The 23,659-nt window shown below is 64.4% G+C and overlaps 8 protein-coding genes across 8 annotated transcripts; 5 read left to right on the top strand and 3 right to left on the bottom strand.

Annotated features, from left to right (window-relative positions):
• Window positions 1–10: 10 nt before the first annotated feature.
• Window positions 11–1,742, bottom strand: JCM10292_004735 (RlpA-like double-psi beta-barrel domain-containing protein; the record flags this gene model as incomplete). The annotated part of the gene is made up of 8 exons (XM_076646271.1): window positions 11–377; window positions 453–562; window positions 620–690; window positions 754–952; window positions 1,030–1,104; window positions 1,167–1,193; window positions 1,254–1,607; window positions 1,668–1,742. 8 exons carry the CDS (start codon window positions 1,740–1,742, stop codon window positions 11–13), a joined length of 1,278 nt encoding a protein of 425 aa, XP_076508027.1.
• An 856-nt stretch (window positions 1,743–2,598) lies between these two features.
• On the top strand, window positions 2,599–3,991 carry JCM10292_004734 (RlpA-like double-psi beta-barrel domain-containing protein; the record flags this gene model as incomplete). Its single annotated transcript, XM_076646270.1, has 5 exons — window positions 2,599–2,961; window positions 3,291–3,309; window positions 3,372–3,442; window positions 3,499–3,586; window positions 3,714–3,991. The coding sequence occupies 5 exons, from the start codon at window positions 2,599–2,601 to the stop codon at window positions 3,989–3,991; spliced, it is 819 nt and encodes a 272-aa protein (XP_076508026.1).
• A 2,401-nt stretch (window positions 3,992–6,392) lies between these two features.
• Window positions 6,393–10,090, top strand: JCM10292_004733 (uncharacterized protein; the record flags this gene model as incomplete). The annotated part of the gene is made up of 4 exons (XM_076646269.1): window positions 6,393–7,191; window positions 7,257–7,588; window positions 7,648–9,782; window positions 9,847–10,090. The coding sequence occupies 4 exons, from the start codon at window positions 6,393–6,395 to the stop codon at window positions 10,088–10,090; spliced, it is 3,510 nt and encodes a 1,169-aa protein (XP_076508025.1).
• Window positions 10,091–10,365: 275 nt separating this feature from the next.
• JCM10292_004732 (uncharacterized protein) lies at window positions 10,366–12,562 on the top strand (the record flags this gene model as incomplete). The annotated part of the gene is made up of 9 exons (XM_076646268.1): window positions 10,366–10,415; window positions 10,514–10,751; window positions 10,809–10,902; window positions 10,971–11,124; window positions 11,232–11,287; window positions 11,349–11,481; window positions 11,570–11,781; window positions 11,846–11,990; window positions 12,040–12,562. 9 exons carry the CDS (start codon window positions 10,366–10,368, stop codon window positions 12,560–12,562), a joined length of 1,605 nt encoding a protein of 534 aa, XP_076508024.1.
• Window positions 12,563–12,873: 311 nt separating this feature from the next.
• JCM10292_004731 (uncharacterized protein) lies at window positions 12,874–13,560 on the top strand (the record flags this gene model as incomplete). The annotated part of the gene is made up of 5 exons (XM_076646267.1): window positions 12,874–12,955; window positions 13,059–13,085; window positions 13,182–13,255; window positions 13,324–13,328; window positions 13,542–13,560. 5 exons carry the CDS (start codon window positions 12,874–12,876, stop codon window positions 13,558–13,560), a joined length of 207 nt encoding a protein of 68 aa, XP_076508023.1.
• Window positions 13,561–14,078: 518 nt separating this feature from the next.
• On the top strand, window positions 14,079–16,988 carry JCM10292_004730 (uncharacterized protein; the record flags this gene model as incomplete). Its single annotated transcript, XM_076646266.1, has 3 exons — window positions 14,079–14,336; window positions 14,468–15,249; window positions 15,338–16,988. 3 exons carry the CDS (start codon window positions 14,079–14,081, stop codon window positions 16,986–16,988), a joined length of 2,691 nt encoding a protein of 896 aa, XP_076508022.1.
• Window positions 16,989–17,175: 187 nt separating this feature from the next.
• Window positions 17,176–20,153, bottom strand: IST2 (Ist2p; the record flags this gene model as incomplete). The annotated part of the gene is made up of 9 exons (XM_076646265.1): window positions 17,176–17,835; window positions 17,891–17,986; window positions 18,042–18,150; window positions 18,212–18,552; window positions 18,611–18,752; window positions 18,811–18,863; window positions 18,923–19,645; window positions 19,705–19,825; window positions 19,888–20,153. 9 exons carry the CDS (start codon window positions 20,151–20,153, stop codon window positions 17,176–17,178), a joined length of 2,511 nt encoding a protein of 836 aa, XP_076508021.1.
• Window positions 20,154–20,385: 232 nt separating this feature from the next.
• JCM10292_004728 (uncharacterized protein) lies at window positions 20,386–23,163 on the bottom strand (the record flags this gene model as incomplete). Its single annotated transcript, XM_076646264.1, has 11 exons — window positions 20,386–20,771; window positions 20,835–20,923; window positions 20,981–21,065; window positions 21,142–21,206; window positions 21,268–21,353; window positions 21,418–21,549; window positions 21,671–21,742; window positions 21,804–21,844; window positions 21,964–22,596; window positions 22,655–22,744; window positions 22,821–23,163. 11 exons carry the CDS (start codon window positions 23,161–23,163, stop codon window positions 20,386–20,388), a joined length of 2,022 nt encoding a protein of 673 aa, XP_076508020.1.
• Window positions 23,164–23,659: the final 496 nt, after the last annotated feature.

Raw genomic sequence — 23,659 nt, 5'->3', positions numbered from 1 at the left:
ACTCTTGGGCTCACTCCGCGCCCGCAAGCATCTCGCTTCTACCGCCTGCGCTCGTTCCCGGCTCATCGTCCGCGACCACCGCATCCGTGAGACCAATCGAAACTGACGAAGGCACTGCGGCCGCCGTGCGAGACGCGCCGTTCATGCTGCCACGTCGACCGCTAGCGCCACCAGCAGTGCCGCCGGCGTCTTCGTCGGCGCCCGTCGACCATTCTTGGAAGCCAAAGTCAAGCTGACTCTGCAACGTCGAGTCGGCGAACCACCACTGGACATCGAGGATGCCCGCCCTCAGCGCTTCTTTGTCGTCACTATAAAGCGGGCGAGACAGCTTGAGGAAGGCCGCGCGGGAGAGGTCAATCGCGGTCGAGGAAGGGCAGCTGCAGCGAGATGTCAGACAACATGTCAAAAATGTGAGCCTTTTGACAGAGGAGCCTTGAAGATGCAAGACGCACACGTTGCAGACGTCGACAACCTTGACCGTAATGGTCTGATTCGACGCCGGCTGCCAGACCTTGAGCTTCTCGCCGCACAACGGCGATGCCTTCGAGCCGTTTGAGCCGAACTGCGGTTTCAAGGTGTCAGTCATGAACTGAAAGTGCGGGAGGTGAACGCGACGTGCGATGTCCGGCGGAAGCGCGACGAGCAAGTCCTTGTCGCCGCCGGTAGTCCTGCATGCAGTAGAGTGCTGGTCTGCAGATGCCGTGCTCAGAGAGTATTAGAAGCTGTCGGTAACGATAAGTAGAGGCAGCTGACCGTTGTCAAACCATGTCGCTGTAGTCGACTCCTTGTTGACGCCGTCCTCGCCGCCGGCGCTCGACGAACCAGTTGAGACCGGCTTCGAAGCCTCAGTCTGTGTCTTGAACACCGTTTCGAACAATGTCGTCGTGTCGGGATCGAGGATCGGTGCTGAGGTTACGAGAGGCGCAAGGGGTGCGGACGAGACGGCATTACCCTGCGTTGTGGCCAAGCGTTGTGTCAAAAGCGTAAACCCGCTGCACACGCTAGACGAGCAGATTATTCGACGCTTACGGCCGTGCTGTTCGTGCTTGCGGTCGAATCGCTGCTCGAGGCCGACTCGCTGGAAGAGCTCGTGGACTTGCGGTTCTGCGGGTCGATGAGCCGTGAGCTTGCAGCCACCGAGTCTCGCAGCATTCTTGCGGACTCACAAGGATGAAGTATGCGGCAAGAGCGATCTGTGAACGAGGAGTCAGCTTGAGCAGAGCAGGTGCAGGAAAGGCGGATGAAAGGCCCACAACGACGATGAGCGCGAGCACGGCTCCGCCAATCCACCACCACTTGTACTTCTTGAGCGCACTCTCCTCCTTCTCCGCATCCCCGCCATGCGCATGCTTCGGAGTCGTCTGCTCGTCGTCGTCCGTATCACTCCCACGTCCTCCTGCGCCCGCTTTGTGCGAGCTGTAATCGCCGTCGCTCCCCTCGGGCTGACTGTGTGAGCCATCCGTGTCGCGCTTGGCCTGACTCCGACCGTTGCTGCCGGTTTGGTCGCTGCCAGTGTCGGAATCATCTGCAGCGTCGCAACTTCCTTGCTTTTTGTCGCTGCGATACTCGTACTCATCGTCGTCCTGGTTGACAAGTTCGTACGAGCGCTGCAATATGAGCCAATCAGCGATGCGGCGACCGCCCTCTCGACAGCGAGGCGTACTCACGTCGTCGTCTCCACCGCCGTCGCGATCGTCCAGGGCTCGCCCGCCTCTGCCCCCGCTGCGGCCCAAGCTCCGCATCGTCCAAGTGCGTCGTTGAGGCGCGTAGCCTCTCTCGAGATCTCGCTCGGGCGAGAGTGAATCGTGCTCAGCAAAGTTGAAGCGGTCGCCGGGACGCTTCGGGAGGGCAGAACCGCTTCGCGTGGAAAGCTCGTCCTCTGCAGGTGACTGCACATCAGGTCTCGAGCGTGTGTAGCGTCGGACAGCCATGCTTGGACATCGAGTGCAGAGCCAGAGAAGCAAGAACCGCAAGCGACGAACGCATCCGCGGAAAGTCCGCCCGACAAAGGAGAAAGCACAGCAGCATACGCAGACGTGGGCCCAATCCTCTGCGATGCACTCGAGAGTGTTTGAGCCGTGTTCACGTGTAGTAAAGGGAGAGCCAGACGGCGAAGCGAAGTCGCTTCGTTGCCTTCCGCAACATCGGTGCACCTCGCTCGCGAGCATTTTCGCGTGCGTAGACCCTCGAGCAGAGGTATACAGAGACGTGCTGAACGCGACAGCAGCTCTCGGGTGTTTCTGCTCGTGGTGCGCTTGCTCATCAGCCCCGTGCATTACCCGGGCTGTGCTGTCTGCCCCGCGGAAAGTCCGCATCCGCTCGTTCTCCTGTCTGCCTGCTGGCCATTCTGCTTGACGAGGACTACAGTTCTGCCTCTCTTGCTTGGCCCTCGATATTGCGCTCTCGTAGATGCACGCCTCGCGCAGGATGTACCGCGACGAACCGCTAGCCTCAGGCTCCGAGCCGCGCTCGAATGCTTACGACAGCAAGTGTGAGTGGAGCAGCGGCGTGGACGACGAAGAGAAGGCGGTGGGGCGGCATTTGACCGCGCAGAGACACTTAATCGGCAGTTCGAGGCGGAAACGGACGATGCGGTCAATGGTACGTCTCGTTCCCCTTCCAACGCTTGCTTCCTGGCCAAACAACCAGCAACTGACGCTGAGAAGCTCGGCCTCGCAGGGAAAGAAGGACTACGGAGACGCCGACGGTTCGGGCGAGCACACCGCATCAGACAGCGATGGTGGAAACGGCGGCCACCCCTCCGACAATGAGCGCCACGAGGACGACGACGATGATCGTGGGCACCACTCCCGCAGGAAGCGCGGCGGAGCTGGCGGCGGTACAGGCGCAGGTCAAGCCGCACCGGGCGACAGACAACTCGAGAGCGGCAAGACGCCGTGGATTATCGGCGGCGTCGTTGCCGTGATTGTGGTTGTCGTGCTCTGCGTCGGCCTAATTTTGGTACGTGCGACGTGCTCCCTCAAAGGCGACAGTGCTGACAGGGCCACGTCTCCGTGCGCCACGTGCAGTAGTATAGAAGCAGGAACAACTCGACTCCGGATGCCGATCTTGCCTCGTCCTCATCCGGCCTGTCTTCATCACACTCAGGCGGTGCTTCTTCAGCTGCAAGTGCATCGGCTTCCTCTGCGGTCGCTACTGCGGCCTCATCGGGGCCTTCTTTGTCGCCCAACCTCACCATACCGTCAACCACCGCTTCCTCTCGCGAGCCGAGCCAGACGGCAAGTGCAACTAGCTCAGCTCTCAAGGCTGGTGAGACCTACGCTGCGCAGCTGACCTGGTTTGAGGCGGGCAAGTCGGCTTCTCTGTCGTGTTTTTTCTTCTCTTTCCAACTCTGACATTCTTGCTTGCAGACAACAAGGTCTCCGAGTGTGGCTCAAAGGCTGGTGACGAGGACTACGTTATCCGCGTCGGCCCGGATCTCGTGCGTGCTCCTCGCCACAATGTTGGACGGCACCGCTGATCTCGCGATTTTTGCAGTACGGCTCATCCTCGGGCATTTCGACGCTTTGCGGAACGTTTTTGACGCTCTATCACCTGGAGAAAGATGCCTACGTTCGGGCTTCCGGTGCGTTCCGCTCGCAAGGCGGTCGTTCGTCAGTACTGAGCGTCTGATCGTTGTTTCGATCTATTCATCTACACATGACCGGCACTTCCTCCCTCTCTACCGTCGTGCTCTCCCCAATTATCTGAAGTCGAGGGCCTGTGCGACGAATGCACTGGCCACAACCTCATCGTCTCGCAAGCCGTCTTCCACAGCCTGACCGACAACCTCGACATCGGCATGACGCTCTCGCAGTACTGGCTCACGGACGCCGAGCACGAGCCAAAGCGCACGATCAAGTCGCCGGGCGCCGGGGATGAGGAAGGCGCGACTCGCACGACTGGAGAGGCGGGCGCGACCGAGACGGGCGGAGCGGGCGGGAACGGGAGGACGAGGCCCGCGGCAGACGAGGCGGACCTCGATGCATGACGCGAGACGCTGGGCTGACGGGCTTCATGACCGTCATGCCCATCGAGACGCTCGTCCGGTAGCGTCAGACTCTTTACTGTCGTTCATTCCACGATCTGCCCTCTCCCGTCTCCTTGTCTTGCCTTCAATGCGTTTATATGAATTCCGAAGTCTCAGGATTGAAGCCGCTACGTGTCCAAAGCGTGCCAGCTCTCGGCGCCTCGCCGCGAAAGCGAGCTGCCACGTCTGCTTCCGGGGGCTGCTGCCGCTCTTCTCTCGCCAAAAGCTCTCTGGCTTTGGGTCCTTCGGCTCACTTCCATTCAGGGCGTTGAGAGATGCAGTGGCTGCTGCCTGCGTATGACCTTGCTCGACTTCTCGCCTCGACCGCTCAGTCCGCGGCCATTCCGGCCCGTCTCTCGCCTCCTGTCCTGCGGCGGACGCCCGCCCTGCTTGGGCAGACGCTGGTCGCATGTACATGCTAGGTTGTGCGCTGTTGCTCAGGCTCGAAGTCCTCGCGCATACCGGCTACTTTGCCAGATGGGTCGATACGCGGAACGCAAGCGCCGGCGAGATCGCTTCCACGCCGTCGAGTCGCCTGCTGATTCATTGACTTCCGACAACTCTGAAGACTCGGCCCTTCACAAAGGCGATGCCGGCCGAAGAAGACCGGCAGACAGGACAGGCGCGAGTCTGCTTGTTGCGCGTTCTCTGGTGCGTGATCCGCTTCATGCGTTCGCCTCCACTTGCGGGTGGCACACAAGTCGGCGCTTCGCTGACCAGCACTCTCGCAGAGCAAGGGCAATGACCGATATAGCGACGGCGCTTCTGACTACAGCGATTCAAGCGACGGTAGCGGCGAAGACGAAGACGACCTGGAGCGACAACAGCGACCGGATCGCGCGCGACGAAAGCTTGGCCCTGTAGTGATTATGTGCATCGTGGCGACCATCGTCATGTTCTTTGTGCTGGTTTTTGCGGCATACTGGGTGCGTGCCATGACCGTTCCGCTTTTTCGAATGGCTTTTGTGGCCCGTTCGGTCTTGTCCGCTTCTGCCGTCGATATCCCTGCTGACTTGAGGACGATCCAGTGGCTCATTCGAGATCCAGCCCCAAGTGATGGACCGGTCGGGTCCGCTGCGAGTTCGGCTTTCACCGCGGACGGGACGTACAAGGGAGAACTGATGCTGTTTGATCCAGGTGCGTCTAGGCCCATGCTCATCAGCACCAATTCGCGCATGGTCAAAGCATAGCTGACTCTTATTGCCGCAGATGGAGGGTTGAGCGGTTCTTGCGGGCTGGACGTCAAGGAAGACGATGCCGTAATTTGGCTGGGCTCTCAACTGGTACGTCTCCGACGCATGCAGTCCGGTGCGTGTCCGTCGCACCTTAAGACAGTATGATGGCGAGGCGCAAGCCCGCCATCCGGAGGAATCGACTGATGGTGACCCATCTTTGCTGCAGTATGGCTCGAGCGGCAGCACGTCCTCAATATGCGGCAAGACTGTGGCTTTACGCAACGTGGCTGACAGGACAGCTGCGTCTGCTACAGGTGCGCGATCCGCCTCATGCAGAGAGGCAAGTGGCTGATTTGTGTTGCTTTCGTCGCGTCGTTCCGCGTCCCCTGCTCGCTCTGCTTGACGATCCGCTATCCGCTACCTCTCTTCCGCCCGATATCTTTGACTAACGCCTTTTCTGACGACGCCTGCTGGTTGCGCCCTTCCATCCTCAGTTGTCGGTATCTGCAAAGAGGAAGAATGCGAAGGTTACGACCTTCTCGGCAGCGTCGCCGCTTTCGGCGCCTTGACAAGCGATCTAGACGGATGCTATGTCGACGTCGAGTACTGCTTGTAGGGCACTTAGCGCTACCGCTTAGGGTCAGACGCATATGCCATTCAAATTGAGCGCGCGTTGTTCTCGATGCTTTGCAGCCGCGCGGAACGACCACGGGAGAACAATGTGTCACACGCAACCTCTATCCACTCGCGCAACAGCCCTGTCACGAGCACAAGGAGGGTTGCATGGACAATCGGGTCTCAGCGCGAGATGATCTCGGCCGAGTGGAGGGAAGCACGGTCCAGTTTGTTCCGCGGCGAGATGAGGGGGCTGGCGGCGCCTTTTTCTGCGGCATGTTTGATGTGCGCCTCACTCGTTGTTACGCTGTAGCTGTACCGCTGGACTGGAGCATTCTACTAGTCCCTGGGGGTGCTCGGATCGCCATGACGGCGGAGAGTCCGCCGCGCCGGAGTCGTGGGCACCGCGCGGGAAAGCGACAACAAAGCTTCGCCTCTGTCCACCCGCGAGCGAGGCTGCTGCAGGGAGCTCGAGCAGAGCTGCAGAGCTACCAGCACGTGCACACCGCCAAGCAGCACCACAGTCTCGCAGCTCGCGCGCCCGTCTCCCTCTCTCCCTCTCGCGGTTGTGCATGGCAACTCCGCTCGCCTCGTCCGCCCTCAGCACGCCCGCCGTCTGCGAGAATGACTTGCCTGCGACTCTGACCGAGCTGGATCTGCTCAACCTCGACCCGCACGGCGCCCTCGCCTCGCCGCGCGATGCGCCACACTTCTCGCACCATGCTCCCGCCGACGGCCGCTACACGCGCCACCCGGGCGACTTCCCGCCCGAGATCATCGCCCTGATCGTGCACCACCTCTACTACCAGGAGGTGCCCGCGCCCCAGCCCTTCCCCAACCCCGACCCCTACCTCGCCCTCCTCCCGCCGACCCCCTGGTACCCCGCCCGCCTCGCCCCGCCGCTCGACGAGCAGGCCAGCGAGACCTTCTCCAACCTCTGTCTCGTCAACAAGACCTGGTCGGCCGAGGCCACCCGCGCTCTCTGGCGCCGCGTCAGCTTCGGCATGCCCCGCGCGTTCGAGAGCGTCCTCCGCACCATCGAGGAGTACTCGGGCGGGCAGCGCGTCGCCCGTCCGCTCCGCAGCGACCTCCGTGGTGGCGGGTCGAGCTCGGGAGGGAGCAGCGCCGAGCGGTCGCGCTCGGCTGGGCAGAGTCGCGAGCGTGCGGCTCCCTCCAGCCTCGGCCTATTCGGCGGGACGCTGCCAACAGAGGTCAAGGCCGGCCTCGAGGAGCCGGAGGGCGGTCTGCCGACGCCAAAGGCGGACGTCGAGCCGCTCGGGAACGGCTTGCTCGATGTCAAGCTTGAGCACGAGCTTGCACCGCCTGTGCCCCACTTGGGCGCAACGACCGGAGAACCCGGGCAGCTCGGCGGTGCGCCTTTCTGCGTTCCCTTGGCCACTTGTGCAAGGATCTGGACTGACGCCATCCTCACACAGCCGCCCTCGGTGCTCCCATCGCTGCACCTCTGCCGACCCTCGACCCCGCCGAATCCCCCCTCCTCTTTACCCGATCCATCTCGTTTGCACGCTTCCGTACCGCCGGCATGAAGCGCACGCTGCGGCAGGGCTCGAACGAACGCTTCGTCACGCCGCATCGCCTTCTCACGCTCCTGCGCGGGACGAGGTACCCGCGCACCAAGCTTGTCAAGCCGGCGAAGCGCACGCACGATGACGAGGATGACGAGGATAGCGCGTGGAGCTCGAGTGAGGCGGAGAGCGAGAGCGAGACGCCTGGAGCCAGTGCCAAGCGGAAGAAGACGGCGGGTCAGGTGCGCTTCATCTTCCCCTCTTCACCTCGCGCTGCTCGTGCTCATGCTTCCGCTCGCAGCTCTGCCAAGTGGGTTTCTCAGAGTACATGGACTCGGCTATCACTTTCGAGGTGCTCGAGGAAATGCTTTTCCGCGGCGGCTACCTCGCTGAATACGAAGAGCCCGACGAGCCCCTCTTCCCGGAGTTTGCACCTTCGTCATCCGAGTCCGACCTCGGCATCGGCCTTCGCTCGCCGTTCAACCCATCGACGACGAGCCTCGTCGCGCCTTCGCCGGCCGAACCGTTCCACTACCGGGATCTCGGATCGTCCCACTCTCGTTCACCTTCTTCCGACCGCGGCGGCTTCGACGCTGACGGTCGCCGCACCCGCTCGTCGTCTATCTCGACCTCGATTGCCGAGGAAGATGAGACCATGGTCGACACAGACGACGAGGTGTTCGGATCTGGCTCGCGCACGCCCGTTGGTCGCCGTCCTGCGCACTGGATGACCCGCCGCGCGAGCGGCTCTGCGTTCATGCCCGCTCCGAACCCGCTGCAGCAGATGGCGTCGTCGCATTCGCACGACAACCCGCTGCAAGGATACAACTCGGCCGACGACGACTTTTCGAGCGAGGACGGGCACGCGCGCCTCCACGACGATAGCCAGGACAGCGACGAGGACGAGCCGCGTGGGCGCGAGCGCTTCGGTCGCTCCATGCGCGGCAGGCAGATGCTCCCGCATAGCTACAGCGCAGTCGGGCTTGGTGCGCCGCCGCCGACGCCCAGCACGCGCGGCCGCACGCGGCCGGGCCGCTCCCTCCTCTCGCAGCCTCCGCCGCTCAACCGCTCGGCCTCACTCCCCGGCCATCACCACCACGCGCAGTTGCAGTCGGCGCCCGTCGGCTCGAGCCTTCTCGGCGCCAACCTCGCCGCGCGCTCGCGCCCGCGGCAGCTATCCATCTCGCGCGCCTCGGAGCGCTCGTCGTCCGTCCCCGCGTCCGTCTCGGGCCGCCTCTGGGCCGCCGAGCCCGCGCCGAAGCGCACGGTGCAGGTGCTCGAGGGCTCGCTCGCGATGCAGCCCGTGCGCGGGCTCGACCTGTGCGGGTGCGTCTCGCGCACGTTCGTCGCCGCGCTCGACGAGATGATGCGCACGTACAAGCTTGGACCGCCGGCGCTGGCGCCTGCGTCTGGCTCGGGGATGGATACTGTCGGCGAGGAGGACGAGGACGACGAGATGGCGGACTACCCGAACCGGGTCAGGACGCCGAGCGTCAGGTCGGTCCGCCTCGGATGGGCAGAGGAGCGCGTCCTCAATCGCACCTTCTTCCCGCACCTGCGTCGTCTCGGGCTCGCCTCGAGCCTCCTCCCGTCCGAACTCCTCACCGCCTTCGTCCTCTCGTTCCCCTACCTCACGCATCTCGATCTCGCCTCGACCCTCACCTCGCCCATGTTGCTGAAGGGCCTCGCTCTCGCCGGACAAAAGGGTATTGGCGGTCGCCCGATGCGCCTCAAGGCGTTGTCGCTCGCACGCTGCCGCCTCATCACTGGTCCCGCCCTCCTCGGCCTCTTCTGCGGCGATTGCCCGCCGCTCACGACACTTGCCGGTCTCTCGGACGACGACGACGAGGCATGGGGCGCCGGCGAGGTTGTGAGCGAGTTGACGGACTTGAGCCTCTTTGGCGACGGGACGTACCCGAACCCGCTCGAGGTGCCGGAGCTGCGTCTCGTCCTCTCCGTCTCATCCGCGTTCCGCTCCGGCCGCCTGCGTACGCTCGACCTCTCGTCGGCACCGATGACGGACGCCGCGCTGTTCGAGCTCGTCCCGCCGCAGCCCAACCTGATCGAGCTGGGCCTGGCGCACTGCCGCGCGATCTCGATGCAGGGCGTCGCGACGTTCCTCGCGACCAAGGCACCCGCAGTCGAGGTGCTCGACTTGTCGCACTCGTGCCCGTCCAACGTCGGGCAGGGCATCTCGTCGCGCCGGCGCGTCACGCTCGGCCAGCCGACCATCTCGATCATGGAGCTGCACGCTGTGCTCCTCTCGCAGTGCGCGAGCCTCGAGTCGGCGTCGAGCAATCCCGAGGAGGCGCAGCTTCTGCTCGCGCTCAGGGCGACCAACCTACGGGTCGTCGAGCTTGACGAGAAGAGTCTCGGGCTTGTGCAGGGCGGCGCGGGCGATTGGAAGCCGATCATGGGCAAGGGTCGTCGCGGATGGTGCGTTGCGCTCTTCATAACAGCTTACAGTGAAGATACTGACTTGAGTTCTCGCCTCAACCAGGTACGTTGACACGGCGACGACGTCTCGCGTCACGCCACCCGACTCGCCCTTCCAGCGCCCGCGCCAGCTCGTCCACCTCCCGCGCTCCGACCCGTACCGGTCGGCGCTCACCGCCATCGTCGCCAACCCTTCGCTGTCGTCCTCGGCCGAGGCGGCGTGGCACGGGCGCAAGATGGAGGTCATGCGCGGCGATGGGCTGCTCGGGCGCAGTCGCGGGCTGTACGCGTACCATGCGTATGCGTGAAGGGGGAATTGCGTGGGTGGTTGCAGTCGGAGAGCGCTTTGTACTACCCTTACTCCGTACTTAACTCGTAATGCCACGCTCTCGTCACGATCTTCTCGCGTGTGTCCTGCTGCGAGTCACCTTCAGAGGAATGTCCGTCACCTTGCATCTCTTGAAAGCGCGAAAGACGCGACGCCGACGCGTCTCACCTTGTCCGAGGATTCTCGCGGTTCGGCATCCGCTCACTTGCCAACCTCGCACGGCAGGCTCGGTAGGGTGCGCAGGGGCTGTACAGGATGCCAGGAGTGCGGCATTACCTTGACCTGGGCCACTTGCGGCGGCTAGAGTGCGCTCGCACCTTCATCTCTCCGTTGCCAGTGCCGAGCTAACGACGTCGCTTCTAATCCCTCGTACGGCCTGTTTCTTGCTCGGTCGTACCTACAGCGAGTACCGCTACTCGGCGGTCGACAAGTCGCTCATCTCGCGGTACATCCTGCGGCACTACTGGACCTTCGCCGCCGAATACCTCCCTTCCTGGCTCGCACCCAACGCCGTGACGCTCATCGGCTTCAGCGCCGTCGTCGTCAACTTTATCACGGTTGCGGCCGTGTCGCCTGGACTTGAAGGGAGCGAGCACGGGTGGGTGTGGGCGCTGTGCGCGGCCGGGTTGTTCTTCTACCAAGCGAGTCCTCCTCCCCTGCCGCCCTTTTCGACTCGCGAAGCTTACCTGCAAACGCAGACCATGGACGTGCTCGATGGCAAGCAGGCGAGGAAAACGGGGACGTCGTCGCCCATGGGCGAGCTCTTCGACCACGGCTGCGATGCGCTTAACAGTACGCTCCCTTCTTTGCGACCTCCCCTCCCCCAGTTATCCCGAGCTGAGGTCTTTCGCCTCCTGCAGCGACGCTGAGCGCCCTCATTCAGGCCGGCGCAATGGGTCTCGGCTCGTCGCCGCCGCTTCTCACCCTCTGCGTCGTGCTGCCATGCGCTTCGTTCTTCCTGTCGACATGGGAAGAATACCACACGGGGACGCTGTATCTCGGCTACATCAACGGGTGCGCTTCAGCTTCTTCTCTTGGGTCCGCAGGCGCCACGAGCGTTTGGTCTCTTCCGATGAGTTGAGAAAGGGAAATGCTCACCCGATCGATCAATGTCGTCGCAGACCTGTCGAAGGTATCTTGATTGCTGTGGCGCTTCTTTCGTGGACTGCGGTACAAGGTACGGCGTCTTTACCTTCCGCCTCATTCGACTTATCCAGCTCATCAAAATGTGCCCGCAGGTTCCAGCTGGTGGTCCCTTCCCACCGGGGAAGCCATCGGGAACGTCTGGTTCCTTCCGTCGACGTGGCGCGTCAACCGGCTCGTCATGCTCTTCTTGACGGTCGCCTTCCTGGCCGTCCACCTTCCGCCTTGGTGAGCCAGAAGTCTGCCCGCGTTTGTCTCGCACGGGCTTTCGACACAGCGTCGCGCTGACTCGAACACGCGTCGCTCGTCTTCGCAGTCTCCACAACGTCTACAACCACCTCGCCCCGCCGCGCCGACGGCCCCTGACCACGCGACCGCCTTCGGGCGTCAACACGACGCAGCCGGCCGAGGCGTACCGCCAGCTGCTGCCGATGGCCATCTTTTGCTTGCTCAGCTCGCTGTGGGCACTGAGCCCGCGGAGCGTGATCATGCGCGAGGACCGGCAGGTCGAGTTCTTCCTCATCGTTTGTGCGTGGACCTCCCTTTCCAGGTTGTGCTCGTCAATGCGTACTCACTAGACCTTGACGTCCAGGCCTGCTGTACGGTCAGATGACGTCGAAGGTCATTCTGGCGCAACTCACAAAGGGCCTCTTCCCTTACTCGTGGGCGCTGCTCGCACCTCTGGCATTCCCCGCCGTCATGCTCAACCTTCCCTACCTTCATCCGCGGGTCCTTTCGTACGCATCCGAGTCTCGAGGTCGACCCTGACCACTCCACTCCTTGCAGCCCCGCCATCCTCGAGATCCTGTACCTCCATCTCACGCTCGCCTTCTCGCTCCTTTCGTACGCGCTCGCGACGCAAGCCGTCCTCTCTGCCTTCTGCTCGTACCTCGGCATCCGCGCCCTCACGATCCCGCACCCAAATGCCGCGACCACGAGCAGCGACGGGTACGCCGCCGTCCCGACTGCCGCGCCGCGGACGGTGCACCAGAGCCCGGCGATCGGCGGCCCCGTCCCGCCAGGTTCGCCCGTCGCTCACGGCGCGCCGGGCTCGGCACACGAGCGCGAGGCGTACCCGCCCGCGCCGGCGTCGGCGTCGGCCCATGCGGCAGAAGCGAGCGCGCGGTCGCCGCTGCGCGGGGCGAGGAAGTGGCTCGACCCGCTGGCGGCTCTGGGTGGCGTCGGAGGTGGGAGGGGTGGAGCGGAGGGCGCGGAGGGAGGCGAGGGCGGCGGGAGGAAGAGGAGCAACACGAGCGAGCGGGAGAGGGGGGTCGGGATGGGAGGAGGGGCGGGTGCGAGACAGGGGTGAGAGGGCTGCGCAGGGGGCGCAGCACGGCATTCGCAGCAGCATAAGCATGAGCAGAATACACAGCAATATAGAATGTCTGCTTCCGCGGCGGTGGATGGGCAGAAGCGGGAGAGGAAGGGAGACAGGAGCAGGGAGTGGCGCGGAGCTCGGCGGGTTTCGCGGAAAGTCCAGCAGTACCTATGAGGATCTTCCTAGTGTCCCTCTGCGTGTCACAGGTGCGCGCAAGTCGAGTGCCGGAGGTCGAGGTCGTCCTCTGCGATTCGCCGCTCGTTTTCGCGCCTTTGCCGTCCTTCGCTCCGCCCGCAGTCGCCATGTTTGCCCGCTCGTCGCTCGTCCTCGCCCGCACCGCCGCGCGCCGCGCCCCGGCCCAGGCCCGCGCGTTCCACGTTGACAGTCAGTCGCGCGCCGCCCCGTCCCCTCGCCCCCTCCTCATCGGAGTCCGGGCACCGCCCTCACCGCGCTCTGGACGCTCGTACTGACGCTTGGGGGCTTGCAGACGTCATCAACAACACCACGCCCTTTGGTTCGTCCCTCTCGCGGGCTGGAAGCCGGCACTCGGCCTTCCCTGCCTCTCCCTCCCTCTCAGACCTCCCAGCTCACCCGCTACTCGCTCCTACAGACCAGACGAACGGTACCAAGCTTGCGCTGTATATGCTAGCATTTTTCGGCGGCGGCTTCAGCATCCCGTTCGTTGTGCGTTCGCCCCGTTCAACCCTTTCGAGACAGCACTCGCGCTGACAACGCCTCCTCTCACCCTGCAGGCCTCGTACGCTCCCTTCCTGCGCTGTATCGCATTCCTGGCATTCCTCGGGCTGTGCCGCGAGGCAATTGAACACTCAGCACTGACGACGTCTTGTCTTTCGTCCCCCGCTGCCCGGACTCTGCTATCCCACCGTCCACAGGGCTTTCCAGATGTCCGTTCTCGCTGTTCCTCCCGTGCCACTGCTCGATTGCGATACTGACTTTGCGATGCAAACAGCGCCAAGGCCTCGGCATAAGCGCTCCTGCCATCCCCGCCCGCTGCCCGGCTCTCGTATCATCTCTATATCCCCACTCTTTCCCGCCCCGATTGCGGACGACGGTAGACGGTGTATGCGGGAGCCGAGCGGAAGTCGGAGGCTGTGCAAGGAAGTCGGTTTTTACGTCTGCGACGAGTTGCATCCGAAGGAGCGTGAAGGAGAGCTGAGTGGATCGCGGCAGCATCTCGCTCGGCGGCCTGCCGCTCTGCATCGCCGTGCTTGCGGTAGTCTGTTTTGTATTCACGCAGAGTCTCGAGAGCGCATGGCAGAATAGCCGACGCTTCGACCTCTTTGCGCCTCGGTCCGCTCGCAGCTCTCTGCTTCTTCCCTCGCTCGCCCTCTCGCCCGAAGCGATCCTGTGAGCTCGCCCAGACTCTGGCTGAGCCTGTGAGCGAATCGACCCTGCCTGCACGCTGCCGCACGAGCCCAGCGCGTCATCCACGTCGCCGCCCCACCTCGTCCCTTCTCCAGTCCGTTGCAGCCGAGCAGCAGCAGGAATGGCACAAGCCGGGCCCTCGAGCGGCTTTACAGACGTACTGCATGTGACCCTGCGCCTCGCGTCGCACCCGGTCCTCCCCTCGCCGCACCACTCGACCCTCTCGCTCGACCGCACGGCGACCGTCGCGCAGCTCAAGCAGCGCCTCGCGAGCGAGTGGGACGGGCGCCCGAGGGAGGACGGCGTCATGGTCATCAAGGGCGGGAGGGTCTGCCGCGATGCAGAGCTGCTTGCGGACGTCTTTGACGAGGAACTCAAGGTGAGCCTCCCGATGACGGTCCTTGCGCTATTCGGGATGGACGCGGAAACTGTGCAGACATGTTCAGGTCTGGGCACCCCTTTGCCGACGGGGAAAAAGTTGGCGATCATCGCTCACACACTCCCTCGCAGTCGACTCCTCCCCCTGACCTCGTCCTGCACATCATTGTCCGCCCTTCCGCCTGGTCCACTCCCTTTGCCTCGACTCCTCCGTCAGTGTCTCCCGCTGTGGTCCCTCCAGCGCCGGCGGGTCTCTCCGTCCCGACTGCGCCGTCCTCGCTTCCGCTGCCGCTTCCCTCGGCGAGCGGTGACTCCGAGTACGATCCCGCCGCGCTCGATACGCCTACAGTCGAGGACGTGCCACCCATCGCGTCTCTCGCCCCTCCTGCAGAGGAGCAATCCGCGTCGCCCCCTTTACAACCGCCAGCAGCGGCGCAGCCCTCCGAGTCCGGGCCGCCCCTCGGCCGCTACGCGTTCAGCCCGACCGCTCCCCACGCCCGACTCTCGGCCCCTCCCTCCTCCGCCTCCGCACCCGCACCCGCACCCGCGCCCGCGCCGCCGGCTCAGCCGAGCCCGGGCGCCGCCGGCCCGTACGCGACGTACCTCTCGCACCTGCAGCGCCTCGTCCCGCTGCAGCGCGCCCTCTTGCTCCTCAACCTGCAGAAGGCACTCGCGCACTATGCTGCGCTCGTCGCGCAGCGCGAGGGGGCGGTCGCGAGGTCGCTTGGCGGATCTCAGCAACAGGCGGAGAAGGACGAACTCGAGGACCTGGAGGAGGTCGAGGAGCTGATGCTTGGAGTCGGCGTTTGGGAGAGGGTCGAGGAGAGGGTTGCCGAGATTGCCAAGCGGTACGACGAGGGGGCTGAGGCGCCTGGGCAGAAGAAGGCGGACGAGTTCCAGGTCGTCGAGATTGCGTGCGTTTTCTATCGCGTCACACTCGCCTCGTGCCTTGCGGCTCTATCGCAGGAGTGCTGATGACAGTCGGCCTTGCTCTTCGCACAGTGGCTTGCCCTACCTCCTCCACACGCCCGCGGCGCTACTCGAGCACTCGCACAAGCGCCCGCCTCTCGCGTCTGTCGAGAAGCTCGAGCGCGCCCGTTGCGTTCAGCAGCACCTCACGACAATGCTCCAGCTCTTGGTCACGCTCCAGCCCAACGCTCCGGCGGTCGCCCATGGTCGCAACCTGCAGCACCCGGCGGTGCAGAGGGCTCTCCGCACGGGCGGAGGAGCGGGCGCTGCGGCCGGTCTGGCAGCCGCAGCGGGCCTAGGAGGCGCCGGCGCAGCGCCGCATCTTCCTGGTGGCGCGCTACCGAATGGCGTGCCCGGTGGGCCAGGTCGTCGCCGAGCGACGCTCTCGGTCATAATCAACCTCGACGCCATCGCGTCGATCCTCCTCCCGCTCATCGGCATAGTCCTCAAGCTCACGTTCCTCTGCTGGATCTTTGCTCGCCACGCCTCGCCGACCAAGCGCTACATCCTGACTGCTCTCGCCGTCGCGTGGGCGCTGTTCGAGGCGTACGCGCTGACGCGGCGTCGAGCGCAGGTGCGCCGCGACCGCGCGCGCGTCGAGCGCGAGGGCAGGCGGGCCGTGCGGAACCTTGCGAGAAACCGGCAGCAACCTCCTCCCGCTCCAGCCCAGCCGGTCGCTCCTGCCCAGCCTGGCGCCGTCGGACCGGTTGCCCCGCCCGCCGACGACAACGCCGCCGTCCAGCCCGCTGCAGGCGCCGAAGCCGCTCCTCGCGCACGCGACCGCTCGTCGTCTCGCGCATCTCGCCGCGCACGCACGCCGCCGTCGCGCCTCTCGCCCAAGTACTGGCTCAACACGATCGCCGCCGTCGGTCTCGTCGCCGAAGCGCGCGAGCTCGGCCTCTCTCCGCGCTTCATCGCCGGCCGCCCGATCCCTCCCGCTGGGCCGCCGCCACGCACAACCGCCGAGAGGCGGCGCGAGGCGCTGCGGCGCGCACTGCGCAACCTCGCCGTCGCGGCCGTGCTCTTCTTCGGGACGCTGAGCCCCGAGGTCGAGCGCAAGCGGCGCCGCGCGCTCGAGAAGCGCGAGCGGCTCCTCGCCGAGCGCAGGGTCGCGCAGCAGCAGAATTTGGTCGTCCAGGCCCAGGCGATGCTCCGCGCGCAGCAGGCCGAGGAACTCGCCGATGCGAGGGCGGGAGCGCGCGTCGAGACGCAGGAGCATGAGAGGATCGGTGTTGAGCCGAACACCGAGCAGGACGAGCAGGAGCCGGACGCGCCGGCAGTGGTTCCAGACGCCGAGGGGCTCAGGCGCCGTCGCGCTGCCGCTTTCGCGCGCCAGGCGGGGAGCGACGCTGGACCCGCTGGGAGGCAGCGCGTGTCGGACGAGGAGCTGTTCCGCGACGGTCCGAGTGAGGCGTACGCTTCTACCTCGGCGGCCGTTTCGAGCTCTGCGGCGCCCACTGCCTCGATGTCCTCGGCGCCGACGGCCCCGCCTCCGCCTCCAGCCGCTGCTGTGGCACAGGACGCCGAGCCGGACGAGGACGAGCTTGACGTGGCGTCTGCATCGGGTGACGGGGGCTCGACGTCCGGCGAGGACGGCATCGGGCCAGCTCGTGCTCGTGGCGGAGAGGGTGGTGCAGAGCGCGATGGGGAGGGCGAGGTCGATCAAGTGGTTGACTTGTTCTGATGTGTCGGGAGTGCAACGCTTGCGCGCGTGTCTCGACTGTCGCGTCGTAAATTCGGCGAGAAAGCGCAGAAGATCGAGAAGGTTGCGCGAAGGCCCTGGAGATTGCGAAGCAATAACGGCAAGACTGAACCGACTATGTACAATGCAGGACGAAGGAGTACGGAGGGAAGGATTATGAACGGTAGGCTCAGTCCGTCTTGTCAAGCGACTCCATCAACCTCTTGCCCTCATCCTCGCGCTTCCAGAAGTCGGGCAGGCCCTCGACATCGGCGGCGGCGTCGGCAGGCGCGCCCACTTCGGCGACCTTGTACCCCTCGTGCCCCTCGCGCTTGCCCTCCTCCTCGGGGCTCTGCTTCGCCCAGCCGAGCGCCCTCCGCGCCATCTCCTTGGGCGGGATGCGCATCTCGTGCTCGTCGAGCCACGCGCGCTTGAGCTCGAGCTCGCGCCGCTTCGACAGCTGGTGCGCGATGCTCCCGTCCCACGCGAGGCGCGTCAGGAGCCAGCGGACGCCCGTGCGCGCGTGCGTGTACAGGTGCGACGACGCGAGCGCGACGACGGCGGCAAAGAGGAGCGTGCGCTTGATGGCGTCGAGCGCGAGGAACGAGCCGTGCGCGGGCGGGAGCGCGCCGAGCAGCTCGGGCGCGTCCGAGGCGGGAGGGAGCGAGGCGGACTGCGCGGCAGAGAGGCGCGTCGTCCAGTAGGGAACGCTGCCGTCGGCGGGGAGCGTGACGTTGTGCGCGGTGAGGTTGGCAACGTATTGCGCCGCGGTGCCCGGGAAGGTCTCGCGCGGCTGGTACAGGTAGATGAGGGACGACGTGGTGAGGGCGCCAACGTAAGAGACGAAGCCCTGCAGAAGCAGCAGTCAGCTCGAGACTTCATCTCCGAGAGTACCGAATACGCACGAAGACCTCAAGCCAAGGCCCGATGCTCGCCTCGCGGTTCGGGATGGGCCTGCGAGCCTGCGTCGCAATCTTGAATGCGTCCGAGCGGATCTCGAACTGCGTGGACGGCGATCAGCGACGACACATAGGGTACGGAGCAGACCGGGCGCACAAAGTTGTTGACAAGACTCCAGATGGGCGAGAGCGGCCAGATGACACCGAACAGGACGAGATAGCCAAACTGCGTCGCCATCTCGGCATACTCGGAGAAGATGTAGTTGCTGTGAGAGGGCAAACTGAGTCAGAGAGGAGCAGAGTAGATCGTGAGAAGCTCGAACGCACGTCGGCAGCTGCTGCTCCTCGCGGATGCGCTTGAGGAAGTCCTTCTCGTCCTCGTGGTCGTTCTCGACCTCGCGCAGCTTGCCCTGCACCGAGGACGAGTGCATCTTCTCCTGCACCCTGGGGAGGACCTTGGCCTTGAGGTACGGGAGGCCGACCTCGAGGAACGCGCCCGTGATCTGGTTCGTGAGCGAGTAGGCGACGAGCTGCGTGTGCAGCTTGGACGCGTTGATGCTGAACGAGCCGGACTGGAGCGTCTTTGACGTCGAGGTTGAGAGCGCGGCGGCGTGGCGGGACGGAAGGCGCTGGAGTATGTGCGGGACGAGGAACGAGCCGAACGGGATCTGTGTGACGGATGCGGGGTCAGATCGTGCGCCGACGGGGCCATCAACGACCACTCACGTAGACGTAGCTCGTCAGGAGCAGGTTGCCGTAAGCGGCGACAAAGTTCAGCGCGAACGTCTTGACCGTCAGCGACGCCTCATACTCGGACTGGCGCGGGTGGTTTTCAAAGTTGGTGAGTTTGGTGGCCGTGAAGCCCCAGCTGTCGTGTCAGAGTGTCAGTATGGCACGACTTGAAGCGAGCGCAGGAAAGCACGCACAGCGCCGAGACTTGTGGGACGAGGGTGACAAAGAGGACGGTCGGGACGAGGGTCTGCGGAGTGCCAGTCAAGTTAGTCTGAATCTCTAGCTCGAGAGACTGCAAAAGCGCACCAAGAAGCGCTTGCCAGGCCCGTCGTACACCTCACCGACGAGCGTCTCGACGATGTAGATGCCCGAGACGAGTGCGCCGAGCGCGCCGACAAACGTGAAATACGCCGGGAGGCTCGCGAGACCGCGGGTGAGGGTGCGCTGGAAGCGCCACTTCTGGCGCGTGACGCCCGTGACGGGGTCGACTTCGAGGCCGTCGCCCTGGAAACCCGGGCGGTCGGCCTCGACGCGATCGAGATGGTAGGTGCCCCACTGGACGGCGATGGCGTTTTCGCGCAGGCGCCACGACTCGACAAAGATGAGGCTCCAGCCGACGAAGCCAAGGCCGAGGAGCGGGTGGTAGGGGAGGCCCATGAGCCAGAAGAAAAGGCCGAGCGTCGACGGGAAGACGAGCGAGCGGAAGTAGTAGGTGAGGAAGGCAAAGTACATGGCGACACGCTCGCCGAGGTGAGCCTTGAGGTCGTCGAGCTCGCTCTGCGGGATCGTCAAGAGGTCGAGCGGGTTCTTGCTCGCTGTGACCGAGGGCGAGTTGGACGGGAGCTTGGCCCAGCGGCGGAGCCACAGCTTGTTGTACGCCGGGTTGTGCGGCGGGAACATATCGTAAAGGTGCGGGAACTCGACCTTGTTGGCGGGCGTCGGCGGGAGCAGCGACGCGACGGGAAGCCCGCACGTAAGGCCCGTCGACGCACTCGAGCGCACCGACGTCGCCCCCGCGGTCCGCGGCGACTGCGGGAGCTCACTGTCAGCAGTTACAAGGTGCTCGCGAGGCTCCAGGCGAGGCTCACGGTGAGGATCGAGTAGACGAGGCGGAGTCGCTCCGACTCTTCGATCGGCTCTGCGGCAAAGTCGCGGGGCTGGCGCGGGCTGGGCTTTGGACTGGCGAGACCATGGAGCCAGTCGGAGAGCCTGTGTGCCCCTCAGAAAGCATCAGCTGCGGTTGCGAGGAGGGTCGACGTCATGATGCGCACCTCTCGCGGGTCGCCTCCTCGCGCACGCGCTTCTCGCTCGCCTTGACAAAGACGAGGACCGTGCTCGTGCCCTTGGCCCCGCGCCGGCTCGTCACTGTCAGGTCGGCCGCCTGCAGGACGGCGACGAGGCGCGAGAACTCGTCGCGGACTTGGTCGACTCGCTTGGCCCGCACTGCCTGGTCCTGCCCGTGGCCGAGGCCGCGCACGGGCGAGTTGTAGTCGGGGTCGACCGAGAAGACGAGCACAAAGTCGACGGCAGGATCCATCCTGTCGACGTTGAGCGGAGACGGAGCCAAAGGTGTAAAGAGCGACGCAACGACGACGACGACGAGGCGGTGCTGCGGCCTCGGTCTCTCGCTTCTGACGCCAGGCTGCCGTAGAGTCTAGAACAGTGATTACAATGCTGAGGAGCTAGATGTAGAACAAAACGGTCTAGAAAAAGGAGAGATGGCGACCGGGCACATCTCTTTCCGCTCCTCACATGAGCCCGACCACCCCTCAAACCCGCCCGCCGAGCGACTCCTCGAGCGCCGAGCGGTGCACCTTTTCGTTCGCGGCAAACTCGCCGCGGATCGCCGCCTCCTTGGTGATCTGCCGCTTGACGCGCTTGTCGACGGGCTGCTCGAGCGCAAAGTAGCGCTCGACGTCGGCCGAGATGAAGCTGTGGTCCGGGTCGTACGATGCGCCCGTCGCGTCCTCGCGCGCAATCAGGTGCGACTCGTACATGACGCGCAGCTCGTCGATCCGGTCGATCCGGTCCTGCACCGGGTCGTAGAACCGGTCGCGCTTGAGCACCACGCGCTCGTACCACGACAGGTGCTGCGGGTGGATCGCAATGCCGTGGTACTGCTCCGGGTGGCCCGCGCGCACGCAACGCCAGTAGCCTGTAGGAAAGAGGGTTCGCGTGAGCAGCAATTCGAGCGAAAGGAGAGCGAAAGTCGACGCACGCTCCTGCTCGCGAAGGTCGAGGCCGGTCGTGTCGGGCAGGAAGACCGCAGTGACAAAGACGCCGAGAGCACCAAAGGGCATGGCGAACCTATGCGGCGCAGTGTCAGGACCAAGTCGAAAGAAATAAGGCAAAGGTGCAACGGACCAGAACTTGCTGCGGTCGTCAAGGTAGTGGAAGACGACAGTCGGCAGGAGAGCGCCGAGCTTGCCACACGCAGCGGAGAAGCCGTCTGTATGGATAGCGTGGTGAGCAAGAGCACGATCGAGGCTGAGGACGAGAGGCGGTTTCGCGAAATCAAGACTCACGCGCCGTCGAGCGGATGGACGCCGGGAAACATTCGCCAGCAACGAGGAACGAGACGCAATTTGGTCTGCGGTATTATGCTGGTGTCAGTGTGAGCAGGTGTGCAGAAGAAAGGCGACGGGACGCACCCGAACTGGTTCCAGAACGACGAGAAGTGGTACATGAACTGGAACGCGGCGATCGGTGCGCCGTTGACTCGCAACTCATTGAAAAACTGTAAAGGCATAGAGCGAGTCAGCCAAGTAGGCCGGAATCGAGAGAGGAGAGACGAAACGTACGATGGCCGCAAAGAGGTAGATGAAGAAGTCGAACGCAAAGCCGACCTGCTGCATGTTGCGACGGCCGTAGAACTTGTTGTCGATGAGCAGGAAGGCGAGGTAGTAGCCGCAGAGCGACACGGCGAGGTTGATCTGCGAGAGGACGAGCCGAGAGGTCAGCGGATCCACACACGAGTTCGGCAGGTCGAGCCGGAGACCTCGCACGCTTGCGGCGCCCGCACAACACTTCAATCATGAATACGAGTGCACGTACCAGGTTGTACTCCCAGGTCACAACCAGCGATGCGCCAGGGTGGATGATGCCGATGAAGGTCGACGAGAACACCTGCGGTCGGCAGGAGCGGTCAGCCTATGGCGCCGCAGACACAAGAACGTGTTCGACGCACCTTGGTGCCGTAGAAGAAGACGTCGTTGGCGAACCAAGCGCCTGATGAAGGTGAATGGCGGGAAAAGGAGAAAGGCGCGGAGGGCAGGGGTGAAGGGCGGGATCCTCGTCAGCCCACAACTTCAAAACAACACCACAATGGTCAGTCGCAAATGACATACCGGCAGTGGCGACGAGACGGCCCCAGTAGTGGCTGTTGAGGAGGCGAAGCGAGTGAATGTCGTAGCCGCTAGTGTTCTGCTTGCGCTTGGCGGCCTGAATCTGCGTGTCGGCGTCGTTGACCTTGTACAGACGGTGGTAGAAGAGCCACAGGTGGACGATGACGGCGAGGCCGAACTGGACGCGGTACGTCGCCTGCGCCGAGCGCGGCGAGAACGGCGGCGTCGTGTCGCCCGAGTGGAAGATCATGAGCGAGATAAGGAGGATGCACTGGTTGAACACCTGGCCCCAGCCCTGCATGAGGAACGCGCCGACGACGTTGCGCCCGCGGTGCAGACGGTCGTCGCGGGCGCCAGTGGGGCCCTCGACGTTCGACTCGAGCGCCTTGGTGCCCGTCATGGGATACTCGCCGCCGACGCCGATGCCGTAGATGAAGAGACTCCAGCCGTAGACGATGACCCAGGCGTTAAGGTTGTTGCTCCAGACGCCGGTGAGGAGGATCGAACCGATGAGCATGATGAGGGCATCCTGGCAGAGACCGAACTTGCGCCCAATCCAGTCGCCCTCGTAGCCGACGACGCACTGACCGACAATGATACCGATGATCTCGAGGTAGGTGACGGCGTCCACCCAGTCTGAGGGGAAAGATCCGGTCAACAGGTGGTTTCGCCCGAGGCGGAGCTGGAGACTCACTCTTGTTGCAGTCGGTGTACGAGCCCCAGCACGTCGGCCAAGCGCTCTTGAACAGCGCGCTCAGGTTACCGATGGAGAAGAGGACGTAGCCTGTGCGGAAAGGGGAGGTCAGCTCTGCCTCCTCGTCGACAACGGCGCCAAGCACGTGAAAAGGAGCCCAACGCACCCTCGACGAACAGACCCATGCCCGTGAGGACATACTTGCGCCAGTAGGTGCGGAACGGCTGCATGGGGTCCTGCTTGAACATCTGCCAGATCCATGCAAACTCGCGCTTGGCCTCTGCGCCCTGCTGCTTGCTGATGAACGCATAGCGCTCTCGCCGCGGCAGGTCGGCCCAGTACGTCCCGTCGGCGGTGTACGAGTCGTCCGGGTACAGCGCCTCCTTGAGGAGGTTGTCGAGGTTGCCCTCGTAGCTCGCGGCGGTCGAGCCGGTACCGGGCGACGAAGTGCCGTCGAGCTGGGGATGGCTCTTTTCGTGCTCGACGATGTTGTCGTGCGCGGCGCTCATGGTGGTGGAAGTCCCGAGGCGAGGAACGTGTGGCGCGCGAACGGCGAAAAAAGGTCGGAATGCGGGGTAGAGGCGAGCGCGGGTTCCGAGTCGCGGCTTGAAAAGGCTGCGACAGGCGGACGAGCACGGGCGGGCGCAGACCTGGCGCACAGAGCGGGACGGGCGGACAGCTCTGGGTGGCAGAAGAGAGAGGAGCGCGAGCTCGAACGGTTGCCGAGAGCAGCGAGTTCTCGACCCGGGGGAGAGGTGGTCGTCAAATCGAGGGCGAAGCCAATCACTTGTGCGAACCCCAGACACGAGCTGGCAGGTGCGCAGAGGGAGCTGATGGCGGGCGTTGAAACGAAGCGAAAGCAAAATAGGGAGTTGCGAGCTGAGAGCAGCGGACTCTAGCCGAACTCGCACCGAGTACGGCGTTCGCGAGTCGAGGGGAGCACGTTCGACGAGGATCAGCAAGTGGTCGCAGCCTGGGGTCACGTTGTTGCAGCAGAGTCGCGGC

The sequence above is a fragment of the Rhodotorula paludigena genome (assembly GCF_050403205.1).
Source record: "Rhodotorula paludigena JCM10292 DNA, Rt_paludigena_JCM10292v1_ctg4, whole genome shotgun sequence".
In the NCBI taxonomy this organism is placed as follows: domain Eukaryota; kingdom Fungi; phylum Basidiomycota; class Microbotryomycetes; order Sporidiobolales; family Sporidiobolaceae; genus Rhodotorula; species Rhodotorula paludigena.
Note: the sequence above shows the minus strand (reverse complement) of the source record. Positions and strands in the feature narration are given on the sequence as shown.